This window comes from Cheilinus undulatus, linkage group 5 (assembly GCF_018320785.1).
Source record: "Cheilinus undulatus linkage group 5, ASM1832078v1, whole genome shotgun sequence".
Lineage (NCBI taxonomy): Eukaryota > Metazoa > Chordata > Actinopteri > Labriformes > Labridae > Cheilinus > Cheilinus undulatus.
Genome location: NC_054869.1, coordinates 987161 through 1002082, shown reverse-complemented (window position 1 = coordinate 1002082; position 14922 = coordinate 987161). Strand labels below are relative to the sequence as shown.

At 40.0% G+C, this 14922-nt stretch overlaps 1 protein-coding gene across 2 annotated transcripts; it reads right to left on the bottom strand.

The window, feature by feature from the left end:
* Positions 1 to 313: 313 nt before the first annotated feature.
* On the bottom strand, positions 314 to 14640 carry sub1b (SUB1 regulator of transcription b). 2 transcript variants are annotated; one of them, XM_041786580.1, is made up of 5 exons: positions 14494 to 14640; positions 9369 to 9441; positions 9068 to 9187; positions 762 to 870; positions 314 to 626 (listed from the first exon to the last, which is right to left on the bottom strand). In XM_041786580.1, exons 2-5 carry the CDS (start codon positions 9435 to 9437, stop codon positions 547 to 549), a joined length of 378 nt encoding a protein of 125 aa, XP_041642514.1. In that variant the 5' UTR covers positions 9438 to 9441; positions 14494 to 14640; the 3' UTR covers positions 314 to 546. The 2 variants fall into 2 exon arrangements, with proteins under 2 accessions (XP_041642514.1, XP_041642513.1); XM_041786579.1 differs by having other exon boundaries at positions 9369 to 9438; positions 14494 to 14601.
* Positions 14641 to 14922: the final 282 nt, after the last annotated feature.

The window sequence follows — 14922 nt, the reverse complement described above, 5'->3', positions numbered from 1 at the left end:
AGTCTCAGGTAAAAAGGTGTCAGACTACAGACCACAGAGTCTCAGTTAAAAAGGCTACAGACAACAGGCTCAGGAAAATGTGTACCATGGACCTGTACCTGCAGAGATCCACAGCTCTACGAGAGTGAACATTTAGGAAAGCTGAAGAAGCCTTTGCTGTGGGGGTGCCATCTAAAATAAATGACTATTAAGATTTCTTTAAACTTTTAAAGACCTTTTAATGGTCTGCAGGAACACGGATGTGAGAAAGATCAGAGGAAACAGACGATGGAGTTACATTTTTATCAAAGTCAAAGTTAACGGGACAGAATAATTGAGTCAGTGCTTCATTTTTATTATTCAATACAAAACTGAAATGTATTGAAGCCCCTCCACCCCACCCCCACTACAACAGCTCAAACACAGAGTCACACAAACGTCACTAGATCCATACAACTACAAATTAAAGTCTGATACAAAACAATCCCAGACGTTTTTTCTGTTTTTACAAAACTGGTTTAAACCAACTTGTTGAATGAGTTCAACAGGACACCAGGAGTGGAATGATTATGTTCTCTTGATGGCGTCGTCGATTTCTGAGATCTGGTCCTTCAGTTGGTTCCACTGTTCCGGGTTCAGGGAGATGCCTGCAGGAAATACCAAAAAAACAAATAAATAAAACACCATATTTCAGACAAATGCAAACCATGTAGAATCATTTCTCTCAGACGGAGTTTAGATAGATTATACTATATCTATGGTTGAACACTATGCTTTTTTACCTTTCTTCCCCGGCTTCATCTCCCCGTCCTGGTTCATCCAGTATTCTCTGATGTCGATCAGGACTTTCCCTTTAAAGTCTCTGACGCTCACGTACCTCATCTTCCCAATCTGGAAGTAAAACAAGAAGTAAACAAAGGTAAACTTCTGCCTGGTGGTTATACGAGTGTTTCAATCAGCAGACAGTGGAGGGCTAAGAGGAGGGCTTTGCTGTTTTCTGTAGTAGAAATTAGGGCTGGGAAATTGATCTAAAAAGTAGATTAAATCTCAGTATGGCTGCTGCGATCTTCAAATCGCAGAAGGTGTCATATTTCTTTGACCTGACATTTGTGCCAAAATACCAGTTTAAAACTTTCTTTGCAGCAGAAATCTTATTCATTACATACCATGCAATCACTAATGTGACATTTTTTAAGAAAAGTCTACAAAAACAATCCTACTTTCTTTTTCAAAGTACTTTTTCTTATCAAATATGAAGTTGATTTTGAAAAGCAGAAACAAAGTGTAATCATGTTTCTCCTTCCAGTGTCATACTGAGCTGGTGTAAAAACAGAGCTCTACCAAAAGCTCAAGTTTAGAGAACAACTTTATCAGACTGGCGTGTTTGGGATGGGGACCGTTATCAGGTAGGGGAGGATACACTGGTTTGGGACTTCGCCACCTCAACCTTGGCCCTGTAGTTCTCTGGCCTCCTGATGATCAGGCCTGCTCATGCATCCAGGTTTCCTCCCAAATGGCCCCTCCAAGATGCATGTGGCCACCCCTGAGGTCTGGTCCAACCCACTGGGCTCTGGGTACCCAGTGGTGAGCTGGGTCAAGCCCTGGAAAGTGCACCTGATGCCCGAAGAAGCACAGCTCCCATATCCAACAGCTGACCCTTCCCATCCCTGCTCTGCTGAGCACATCAATGTCAGGGTCACTGACTACCAGCCACACCTAAAACTGGACCGAAGCAGCCATCTGATGGCCACTGTGTCAGGAGTACTGAGCATCAGGCTGGGCCTCACATGAAGGTGGCAGGGACTAGATAAGGAGGAAACCCCTGCAAAGCAAACGTAGGTTAAACGTTGCTGTTGGTGCTGAGATGTCGCTGACTGGTTCTCAGCATTCTCCTGCCTTGGCAGAGAACACACTACCATGATTTGGTACCAGATTTAGGCAAAGAGAATAAATGCTTGGACTAAAAGTAAAGACTAAAATGTGAGGACTTTTATTGACTAAAACCAGACTCAAATGTTTTGAGTTTTCATCGACTAAAACTAGACTAAAACTAAAAAGGATAGGAATGACTAAAATGTGACTAAAACTGAAATGCATTTCATTTAAAGACTAAAACTAGAAAAGCACTCAGAGAGCACAGACCTCTGCCATTAGCCCTATCTCCCAATAGTACAGAATCCTTTAAAAAATTCCTGGATCCAGACAGTGATCAAGATCACTCCCAAAATCTAATCAGTTCTTCCTTATGCCATTTCTGACATTTCCTGAAAATTTCATCAAAATCCGCCGTTTTGAGTTATGTTGCTAACAAACTAACTAACAAACCCTGCCGATCACATGACCTCCTTGGCAGAAGAAGCTAAGATTAAAAATAGCTCCCAAAATTAACACTGGCGTAGAGCTAATGTCGCAGCTTTCTGGGCCCACCTCGATGTCTCTAAACTGTCTAATCTGATTGACTTGACATGGTTTTATAGCAAAAATCAAACTGTAGACCGACAGCACTGCACGCCACTCTTTTCATTCTCTCTTTCCACGATCATTAAAAACAAACAATAATTCACGCTTATCATCAAAAGGAGAGAATTTCCCTGCATAGAAGTTAAAGAACAGCCTCTGATGATGGATTTGTGGGTCTCTAAAGAGCAGGAAATGAACACAATCATGTTTTTGGATTGGGCAGTGAGAACAGCATGATTTACTAGCGCCAGTTCATAAATTAAAGACTGACTGTCATGGGCGAAATGTTTCAAATATCTCCAGCATTTTATTTTTAAAAAGTCTAGAATTTATGTGTCTGTCAGAAGGGGAAAGGGTCAAACTTTTGTTTTTAGTAGATGCAGACAAAGTTGTAATCCTGGATCTGTGCCTGGTCCTTCCTGATCTCACTCGTCAGTGTGAGAAGCCGTGTGCAGCTGTCAGACCGTAGTATGAGCACATAAATCTAGAGTTTTGGTCTCGTGTCATGAATGTTTCGGTCGTTCACTGAATGCTGACATCAGACCACTGCTGTAGCAGAGTTATAGACAGCTGGAGCAGAGGCAGGGATAAAGGTGTCTCCCCGTCTACCCGTGGGCTGAAAATGTATCATGGAGGAGGGTATCAGCAACTGGAGGGATAAGTCAGCGCGGCGTTCTAGAAGGTGGGGCTGGCTCGCTTTATTTGAGCGCAGCTTAACGTGGCCAAACTGGTGATGGAAAAGCAAATCAGCACAGGTTGGTTAGGCTCAAAAGTCGCAGTGGAAAAGCCCCATAGGAGACTCAGAATTTATAAAGAACATTTTTAAGAGACATCTTTAGCGTCGTGGTTCTCCTACATCAGGGCAAATTAAGAATGTTTGGTTAGATTTTATTATTTGGATCAAATATTCCATAGAAACATGATATAACACTGAATCCAGAAAATATAATGTTTAGTAGGCCTTAAAGGCCATAATAGTAAATAAATATATGCTATAACTGTAGAGCTGGCCTTTTACACTAAAACACTGCTGCAGCAACAAAATCCCATTTTGCTTTTGTATTTATCCAGGTTGTTGTGTTTACTCTGACTGGCAGCCAGTCCAGAATGTTCTATGCCTTTAGCCTAATGCCAGCTGGGACTGGCTCCAGCCCCATGACCCCAAACAGGTTAAGTGGTGTAGATAATGGGTGGATGGATGATGTTCACCCTGAGCCCTGATAGAGAGTGTGTTTTTCTGTTTCACTGTTGCATCTCCCTTTAGGGCAGGGGTGTCAAACTCAAGGCCCGGGGGCCAAATCCTGCCCGTGGAACAGATAAATCCGGCCCGCAGGATGATCTCATATTTCTGTTCTAACTGGCCCATCGGTCTGAGGTCTGCAGATTCCCTCAAGTTCGAAAATGTGAACGTATCCTTGATGATTTAAGATTTCTTTGTTAAGTCACAAAATCTGAAAAAATAAGGGGTAAAACTATTTAGATCAGAAGTCAGGAATGTGGGAAAGAAAATAATTTGTGTTTTAATTTCACATTTTCAATTCTGCATCTCACAATTAGGACTCAAACTTAAGATTCTGACTTTCTATTTCATACTCTGAGCATTTCAACTCATAATTTTGACTTCTCATATAATATTCTGAGCTTTAAGATTCATAATTCTCAATTTGAGTTATATTTTGACATTTTTAACCAGTTATTTTGTATTTTATCTCATATTTTCAACTCAAACTTTGACTTCTTAATCTTTGATCTTTTAGACTCACAATTTAAAATTTGAATCATATTTTGACTTATTTCATGATGACGAATTTTATTTCTTATTTTGACCTTCAAAACTCATGATTTTGACTTTCTTATATATTTACATTTAAAAAACATTATTTTTCAATTTCATGTTTTGACCTTTTTGAACCAATGAATTTCTTCCTCAGATTGTGAGTCCTTAAACTTATCTTTTTTACTTCTTAAATGTCAAAATCATTTATCAGCAGTGCTAAGTTTGTTTTCATATTTTATTTTCTGGTTTCTGGTTTAAAAGGTGACCCTGTTAGGCCCTCAGGTTCAACCTGAATCCAGAATCCAGCCCTGCTGTGATTGAGGTTGACACCCCTGCTTCAGAGCATCTGTAGTGACCTGTAAGATCAGTTAGTAGCACTATTGTCATCTGTTTAGCTGTTCAGTGGCTTTAAAAGCACACAGATGAGACCCTTTGGTGTCATACATCAGTCATTTATGAACTCACATTGTCTACATGCTATGACTTTACTGATGTTACGTTTATCATAAACATAATTTAGCAGCCCATCGTCCTACAAGTGGGCTAGCCAGCTAGCTCGTGTGCTAAAGTGTGTTAGACAGCTCTTTCTGACACGGTGCCATTGCACCGTTAGCGTGGAGGGTCCATGGGTCCATTGATTTGCCGTTAGTGTCAGCTGTGTGGGTAAAGTAGTTCTGTTTGGTTCACCTGTACAGGTCATGGTGGTCTCTCAGGGGCTCACGCTGTATCAAACTGAATGGTGACTGCAGTGTGTTGACACCTGTCTACCTCACTGTTGACGCTGTGCCTGCCTACCGTGGTCACACTGGCATCTTGTGGAGATCCACAAAACTTCTCTCAGCCTTCTGAAAGGAGAAATTTTATGCCAAAATCACTTTTTCAGGCTTTTCTAAGCAAAATATGTGCCCCTGGCCTGTCCACAATCTCTGCAAATACCTGAAAAATCCATTCTCTCTGCCGCTCTCTTTCTGCACCTTTCAGGCTTGGTTGGCCCTCCCTGCTTGGAAGAAAGTTCCACCCCCTGCTGATCTTCCTCTCAGCTGCCGGCTAAGATGCTGGATAGCTCAGTGGGTTACCCTGCTGACTTAGGTCTGGGAGGTTGATGTTTCAAATCCCAATCATACTGGAGTGTTTTTCGGCAACAAACTTCACAGGCATATTTTGGGGACCTCTGAGACCAAAATAAACTTGTCTTAAAGGGTAAAATATGTGACCTTTAATGCACCAGAGTCACACTTGACCTAAAATCTGCACTAAATGCCAGGAAACTCTAGGACCATGCCAGTTTGAATAAAAAGTACAGGAAAGTGCCTACATCTCTGTAAACCATGCAACACCAGCTGAAGGTCATTCTGCACTAGTCTAACCACAATCATGATGTCCAGCTGTGCAAAAGGCAGCAACTAGTTTTGGATGCAGCAGTATTTAAAAGGTTTACTGAGATGTAGAGCCCGACCGATTGATCGACGGGCCGATTAATCGGGCCAATTATAGCCTATCACTGATTAATCAACATCGGCCAATATGTAGCCGATATATTAACTCCTTGAGCTAAAGGACGCCATTGTAGCGAGCCTGGAACTTTGGTGACTTTTCAGGGTCTTTGGAGATTAAATCCACAGCGTTACATCCAATAATAAGTGTCTTTTTATCCATTTTTAATCCATTTTCAATCATGTACTTTGACTTTCTTCAGTGGGCAGCCATATTTGTTGACATGCAAAGCACTGTGGGAGTTGTAGTCGACAGTAACTGCTTAGAGGAGTAGATGCTACATATTTTTTTAACAGTACAGCCAAAGTCATCTGCATCTTTGAGGACATAAAATGCAGCAAAATAACCTGCTGACATCGAGTTCCACAGTGTAAAAAGAAATAGCTTATACATTTAGACTGATTCTCCTTATTACTCAGCCAGTTTGCAGGGTGGCTCCCTGAGATACTCCTGACAAAGGGCTTTAAATAACAACAACAACAAAATTCTTAAATGCTAAAAAATCTAGCTATAGTTCAGAGCTTAATTATGATTCTAAATTTCGGAGACTCCAGATGAACAGAAATTAAACTTCAACTAAAGTAGTTCTCCTGATTCTGCTTTAAACAGCACAAACTAACTAAGCAACCAAGTTTAACGGGCGTTTCACTGTAAACAGCGCTGTAACAACACAGTGACACAAACATCTCCAATGCTGGACACACCTTCAAGTGTGCACGGCAGACTGCACACAGAGGTCCGCCATTGCTTTTGCCATGTTTCGCGCATGTCACATAGGACGACATGCACGTTCTTTTTCTCTATTTTCCATATCTGGAGCATGTTATCAAAAGCGGCTACTGAGTCAGCACTCCTGTGAGTGCAGGACAGACTTTTTAAGAGTAAAATCCTCATTTATCCACAGAGGCAGTGAGGCTGAACATGCTAACAGGACGGACACTTGATGTCCATATATCCGTGGTGAAGCTAATATGTTTAGCTTTAGCAAGGCGCTTCTCTACGTGACTGGAAACAAAGTTCTACAGTTCAGGTGAGGCTATGAGCGCCTGCTAGGTATAACGTAGCGGGGCTTTGAATGCATCATTAGCTGAAGCCTGTATCTCCCACAGTGCTGTAAGGCCTGGCACAAAGTGTTGTCATTGTTTATGATAGAAAGTCCTTGTAGTCATCAGGTGACAGTTTTTAGATGCAAAATTAAACTGGTGGTGTTAAAGGCATGTTGTAGAGCTCCTCCTCGAATCACATGTACAAGCGATGCAAACAGTTACTGTGCTGTCTTGTTCCCACACCTCCAACTTCTCCCACACAGCCAACATGTTTGTTGTTGTTGGTGCATGTCCGGCATCATCGCGTGCGCTTAATTATGACGTCACATTACCAGCTGTACATATCGGCATAAATTTCACTATCGGCCAATACCGATAATTAACTTTCTAAGCTATTATCGGCCGATTCAGATATACTGCCGATAATATCGTGCATCCCTAGTATATATCCTGTATTTATCAATGTTTTTATTTCATATAGTGATATCGGCTTTTTAAAGCCCCTAATATCGATGTCGGCCCCAAAAATCCCATATTGGTCAGGCTCTACTGAGATGTCTGCAGGAAGGCCTTTAAGCTCTCAACTGTGCCACTCTTGCACGGGTTAGGGTTAGGTGTTAGGGCTGGTGCATCACCAGCTAAAGGTATCACATTTTGGTTTAATGTAATGCTCACTGCTGACGTGCTTTATCAGTCATTTTTAGTTTTGTTTCTTCACCTATATTTCATCATTCTTCTTTACAGATGCCTCCCTTTGCACACTGCACTGTAGGATTTTATTCTGTGGTGTCTATGTGTTTATGTAGATGTGTATGTAAGAACATGTTTAAGGAAGTCAAACTCAATTATGTGTATTATATATATATATATATATATATATATATATATTTATGAGTGTTTCTGTGCTGACTGGCTGTCTGAATGTTGAAGGGTTTTGAAATAATACAGAGCCAGGTCATAGTGTACCCGGGTTTCAATCTCTATCCCTGTGAGAGACATGGCGCTAATGCAGGCGGTCTAAAAGCCCTGACCTGTTAACACGCAGGCTGAAATGAAAACTGATCTGAGTAGCTGCAAAGCTCAGATCTCACACCCAGTCAGCAGCAGGCTTCAATGAGAGCAAACCTCCATTCACCAGTTTCATTGTTAGCAGAATAGTCTTCTCTGCTGTGGTGTCGTCACAGACAGCTGTGCTAACTGGCACTAACAGGGCTAAGTGTTTCCAACCTTCTCCCCTGGAGGCCCCTTTACTTTCATCTAAGAATCAGCTGAGCCCCTTCCATAGGACAGCCCTGATTCACCATCATAGCATCTCTCATTCCAGAAAAACTCCTCCATGCGTCGCTATGTCCATTACTCTAACTCAAAGATACTCAACCTGTGGCTCCAGAGTCACATGTGGAATCTTTGACCTCAGAATTAGCCATTGCAATTTGTTTTCCACACTTATACAGTAGACTTTAGTTGTCAAACTACATTTTCTTCTGTATATTTCCATTGCCCTTATTTGAAAAATTTTGCCCTTTTTTATTCTGCTTAATGCATATTGCATTTTCCCCCAAAATTTTTGCTGCTTTTGTCCAATTTTAGTCATTTTTCACTCATTTTCCCACATTTTTGCTGCTTTTTACCAAATTCAGTTATTTTTCACTCATTTCCCCCAACATTTTGCTGCCTCTTGCAAATTTAGTCACTTTTCATTCATTTTCCTACACATTTTTGCTGCTTTTTTCCAATTTCAGTTAATTTTTACTCATTTCCCCCACCTTTTACTGATTTTCACCAAATTTAGTCTCTTCACTTATTTTCTCACACCTTTTAGTCACTTTTTTGCTGCATTTTTGCCAATTTTAGTCACTCTTCACTCATTTTCCCCCACCTTTTTGCTGCTTTTTGCTAAATTTACTCACTTTTCATTCTTCTTTTTGCCAAGTTTTTGCTGCTTCCTTTGCCATTTATGCCAATTTTTCTCCACAGTTTTTTTTACTCAGTTTTTGTCATTTTCTGCCTATCTTACCCCTGTTCACCCATCTTTGGCCAGTTTTTTACCTATTTTGCCAGTTTTAACGTATTGTTTTTGCCACTTTTCACCTCTTAGATTGTGTCTCTTGCAAAGGTATTTTTTAACAGTTTGGCTCTTTGGTTGAGCAGGGTTGAGTAACACTGCTCTAACTCTTTTCATCAGGCCAGCCTCAGATAACATGGGCTGGAGAGGGAATTCAAGCAGCAGTCGTTGTATAAGATGCTTCTGTCTGAAGCCTGCATTTACTGGAGGGTCATGGATTCAGTTCAGTCTACCTGTAAATCTCACCTGGAACATGTTGTCGTCTCCATTTCCGCTGCCCTTTGACGAGCCGCTGGGCTTGGAGCTCTCTCCGCTCTTTGGTTTCTTCGCTGGTTTCTCTGGTGCTGATGTCTTCTTTCTCTTTGCCTGGAAAAAAAAAGATCAAAACCTCAAACTCTGGCTCTTGTGGTGTCTATGACAGAAATCTGTGAGCATAAATCACTGATTTATTGTGTAACTGGTATTTATTTTGCTTGTATTGCTTCATTCTTGAAGCCACATCCTCTCTAAAGTTAAAGTCCATTAAAACTGGGAATTAAACACAAACCTTGGTCTCTACCTCGCTGTCAGAGTCACTGCCAGATGAGGAGGACAGCACTTCCTTTGATTTTGGCATTCTGCTGAAACACACAGCAAACAGTTGTGAATAAGCTTCAAGTCAACTCTGCTGCACCACATCAAATGTCAGCATTTATGTTTATTACTGTAGATGGTCCTTTTACAAATGAACTAAATATTAGTTACATGATCACATAAAAGGCTGCTGTTATTCTAGTGACCAGCAGTAGCTGAAAGTTTTATGTCTGCAGAAAGGACTTAAGTATACAACAGTGTCACTATGGACCTTTAAAGAAGTGCCTTTATTTTCCTAAAAAAAATATATATTTTGGAAGCAGTACCGTAAAAACTTTAGGTTTTTAAATTTTGTATTATTTATCACCAAACCATGCAGCCCAGTTTTCATGGTCAAATGTACAGAATGTTGATATACTCAGAGTGCTAACACCTTAAGAGGCAATTTGCACTTTGTGCTACATTTTCTGGTATAAAAATGCTACATGAATGAAGTTTGATTGATGAATTAAAAATGGGTCTTATTCACCGATGTCTCAGACAGATTTTTCACTAATTTGTCCCCAAAAGGTTTCCTGAAGAAACCTCCGTGGGATTATTGACACTGTTGTTCTCTCCTCTATTCTTAAATCCATGAATGCCAGGTATTCTCAAGCTGAATGCTTGGCACATTTCTCCTAATTAGCAGAGAGGCGTGCCCTTTTATGCCCATATAAGGGCATGCGACTGCAGGGCAGTGTGCAAACCAGGTTTTAATAGTTTTGGATTCTTCATTCGTTTTTCTTATACTTAATTTTTTATTGTTTTTCAGACAACATCACCAACAACAACAAAAATACAGTAAGACATTCCCAAACATTCAAAAAAGATTCACAATCACAGGTAACATCACTAGTTACACGGAGATTTTAACACGTTATTTCAGAAATTACTAAGTAATCAGAGCTTATAGCTACATGAATTCCAACGATGTGAATATGCCTAAGGCAGACCACCAGGGGTGGTATTTATTCTTTCAAGTATAATTCCCATTTAGCCTGTCTTTTTCTTCATCAGGTTTTTTTTGTTTTTGTTTTTAATTTTTGTTTGAACTTTCATTTAGTTTTTATTTTTTTATTTTGGTGTGTTAGTTTAGTCCCGTTTTTATTTTGCAAAAATGCTAAGGTTTAGTTTAGTTTGTATTAGTTTTCGTGTTAGTTCTGTTTTTTTTTTTGGCAATATCGGGAACTTGTCATGGTCAAGACCCTGAAGGGTTTTCTCTTTATTCAATTTTCATGTTTGTATATGACTCAAGACCCCAAACTACCACCGTTTCAAGTATTTCCAATCAAAATCCGGAGAATTTACAATCTCCAGGCCTGGGTGTCCATGTCAGCCAGTCTGCTGTTGTCAAAGACTAAAACCAAGGAGATTTTGTCTCCAATTTTATTCTATTTTAGTTTGTCAGCACAGATTTAAGTTTGTTAGTTTTAGTCTTTTTGTAAAGCTTCATTTTTATTTAGCATCAGTTAACTAAGATTATTTTTACATTTTAGTTTTAGTTATTTAGTTAGTTTTAGTGAACTATTATAACTTTGATGCAAACACAGAAGGCAGGATGTTAAGAGAAGAAGAGAGGTATCAGTATGCCTCACATTAAAATAAACTGTACAGGTGCGCAGATGGCCTAGCAGTCTGAAACGCCACCCGTGTACGCAGGTGGCCTGGGTTCAAATCCCTTTACCGCATGTCTCCCCACTCTTTTTCCTGTTTCCAACTGTATCTACTGTCCTCCTCTATCAAAATAAAAGCATGAAAAGCCCCCCCCCCCCAAAAAAAAAACAGATCTGTAAAATAAACTATACTATCACAATACTTTGACATTTCTAAAGTGGATGTAGAGCTGCTTCTAATGACGCCTAAGAGGAAGGTTTAATTATATTTTTAGCTCCAGCAGTAGATATTCAATATGTGCTACAAACACTTTTACTGGATCAAGTCACTGGTTAGGATGTCACTTTGTCAGAAAAGACAGGAATCACGATGCAGTAAGAAAAGGTGAAAATGATGAAAAATCATGTAAACACATCTGTGGAGATATGTTTTAACTCAGTGTTACTCAACCCTGCTCAACCAAAGAGCCACAATCTAAGGGGTGAAACGTGGTGAAAAAGATGTCAAAAAATGGGTTAAAGGGGTGATAAAAATGAGGTGAAACTGGCAAAAATGGTATTAAGTGGCAAAAACTGGGTAAAAAGAGACAAAAATGGGGTGGAAAAAGTGGCAAAAAAAAACTGGGTGAAAAGTAACAAAAACAGGAAGAAAATGTGAGAAGTGACAAAAAAAGTAGTTATAGTTGGCAAAATGGTAAAAAGCAGCAAAAAAAGAAAGGGGGTGGGAAAATGAACAAAAGCAGCAAAGAGTGGCAAGAATGGGAAAAAAAGTGGCTTTCAGTGGCAAAACACAGCTTAAATGGGAAATAACTGACAAAAAGGGGAAAATGCAAATTGCCAAAAGCAGGATAAAAGATGCAAAAACTGCTGAAAAAGGACAAAATGGGATAGAAGTGGCAAAAATTGGGGGGTAGTGGCAAAAAAAAGTTCCAAAAGCATCTTATTAAATATAAATAGAAAGAAATGGCTAAAATGGGTTGATAATGGAAAAAATGGTGGACAAGATGGTGAAATTGAATTTTAGTAGCAGAGATGGGTTAGAAGTGGCAAAAAATTGATTGAAGTGGCAAAAAAGGGCAAAAAATGGGTTGAAGTGTCAAAAATGGAAATAAATAGAGGTAAAGGGGAGTTAAAATGTGGCTGAAATGGCTTCAAATGGGCTAAATTGGGTGGAAATTTGGTGAAATGAGATGGAAAATTAATATAAACTGGCAAAAAGAAATAGCTTTTATCCCACAGCCATTATCGAACTGAACTCTCAAGGAATCATCACGGGACAAGATGCAATAAGACTGTCTCTACTGGTGCAATACGATCACTGATAACCAGGTGACCTTCACTTAACTTATTTGTATTTTTCATATTATTAACTGTTTTATGACACTGTAGACTGCATCGAATGCACAGGGACTTTTTAAGAACTTTTTTTAAGTTGTACTTATTTGTTTATAGCTCTATTTATTATTACTTCTCTTTCATGTCCTCCTTGTTCTTTGTTTTCAAGAGAAGCACAGCAAATTTCACTGTACACTGTGCAATGACAATAAAGGGTATTTATTCTATTCCTAAAAAGGGTTAACTGAGACTAAAAATAGGCAGATATTGGAAGAAATTGGTTAAACTAGCAAAAATTGACGTATCAGATAGTGGCCACGATTACATGATGTTTTTCAATTCAGAATTAATTATTACGAATTAAATAAGTCGGAATTAAAGTATTCTCCTTCACATTTACATGGAAATAGTAATAGTAAGTCCGAATTGAGGTTTACGTGGAAAACACGTTTAATTACTTTTATTCAATTCCACTAAAGGTCTGGAGATTGGGAAGGGTTCTGATTGGACAGGGGGTGGACGTGACGTATTTACGTCTACCGGAAGAAAACAAACTCTGCTTCCATCCATCCGCTCTTTTCATTACATCCATATCTTCTAAGGCTCTTATTAAATAAACAGTCTCGGCTCGAGTCCAAGGCTTGCTTCGGGCAGCCAGCATGGAATATGCGCCCGCTAGCGCGGAATATGTGCGTCACTGCGACAGGACAAGGGAACGAGCATGCACAGAACGACCGGAATTAATTTAAAGCAGAATGAACGTATACATGATCGAGGAATTATTCAATTCGGTTTTAGAATCCGGATAAACCAGCCACTTACTTTGGATTTAAGTTTAATTTGGAATGGTCATTTTCATCCAGAATTAGGTGTTTACAAGGTTATTTTTGATCTTCTTAAAGAGGATTTAATTTTTATTCTGAATTAAAGGGGAATTAAAGCTCTCATGTAAACATGGCCAGTGAAAGGTGGTTAAAGTGGGAACCATCGGGTGTAAAAAGTGGTAAAAAGAGGTTAATTGTGGCAATAATGGGTCAACAGAGGCAACATTAGGTTTAAGTGGCAAAAATTTGTTTACAAGTGGCAAAAACAGGCAGACTAAAATGTGGAAAGGGTTTAAAATGGACCAAAATAAGTGATAAATGGCAAAAGTGTGTTAAATTTATGAAAAGGGGTTAAAATTTGACAAAATGTGTGTAAAGTGGCAACAGTGTAATCTGAAAAAATATTCTTAGTTTTTTAGGGCATCTGGAGACCCCCTCTTGATGTCTCAGGACCCCAAAAGGGTCTCGACCCCAGGTTGAGAACCCCTGGTTTACATTGTTGAGGAAGTGTGCATCGGCCTTATACATACCCCGATCCTTAGAAAGGGTCCAAGGCTGCTCAGATGTAGATTAAAGCACAGTTATAACAGAAAGTGAGGACACGCCTACAGACAGTTGACCATTCACATGGAGGAGAGACTGTCGGAGACTGGGGATGATCTCCACAGTGCTGAGAGTTTTCAGTACTGCTTACAGGCATAAGGACCGTTATCTTTAGGGTTTAAATCTTCTGATTGATTATCTCTCTACCTGATGGGCTCCGTGTTGACCTGATGGAGGTAGCTTGTTGTCTGTACAGTAACTTAGCTTGTTCCTCCTCTTTAGGTAAAGATCATTTACATAGAGAACTGCCACATTTGCCTCCCTCCGCCCTGCCTTCATTTCACCACATTTCTGCTGCGTTTCGGCGCTGCAAACTCGATTTAACAAACAATTACTCACAGTTTTAATACGATAGCTGGTTAAAATGGCGGCCTGGTCAACTCTTAGTAGTAAACGATGTTAAAACAAAGCGTTAGGGCGGCCTTTAGCGGTAAAATTCACTGTTTTGATAGAACAGCGCTCAGGTTCAGGCATGGACGTTAGCTAGGATGCTAAATGCTAACATGATAGCATAGCAGCGGGAGCTAACGTTAGCAGAGCTGCTACACGTAAATCTGCTAACGTCGGTAAATTTAAACCCGGTTTAATATGATTATTATGCAGACACGTAACCGGACTGAGCTTAACATGAACCAGAAAGAAGATTAATGACTGCATGTTCTAATTAGAAGAGTTTAATTCTTACATGATTGATGTAGAGAAGCGGGTCTCTGGACAGGAAGCGGAAAACTTCTTCTTCTTCTCTCAATCCAAATGGAGGCACACCAACAACAGGAAGGCTCATTATCGCCACTCAGCCACCCGGAAGGACAGGGAAATAAGGCAGATCGCCCTGATGTCCTTCTCCTTTCTCTTGTTTTCATATTCGTCACTCTTAAATGTTTCAGGTCTTCAGACTTATTTTACTACGAGACAAAGATAACCTGATGAAAAAGATTTATCAACGGATAAAGCCCCAAAGCTCCAGCCAACCATGCTGAGAGCCATTATCCACAAATGGAGAAAACTGAACAGTGGTCAACCTTCCCAGGAGTGACCAGCCTACCAACACGACTCCAAGAGAACACGGCCGACTCACCCAGGAGGTCCCAGAAGAACCCAGAACCACATCGAA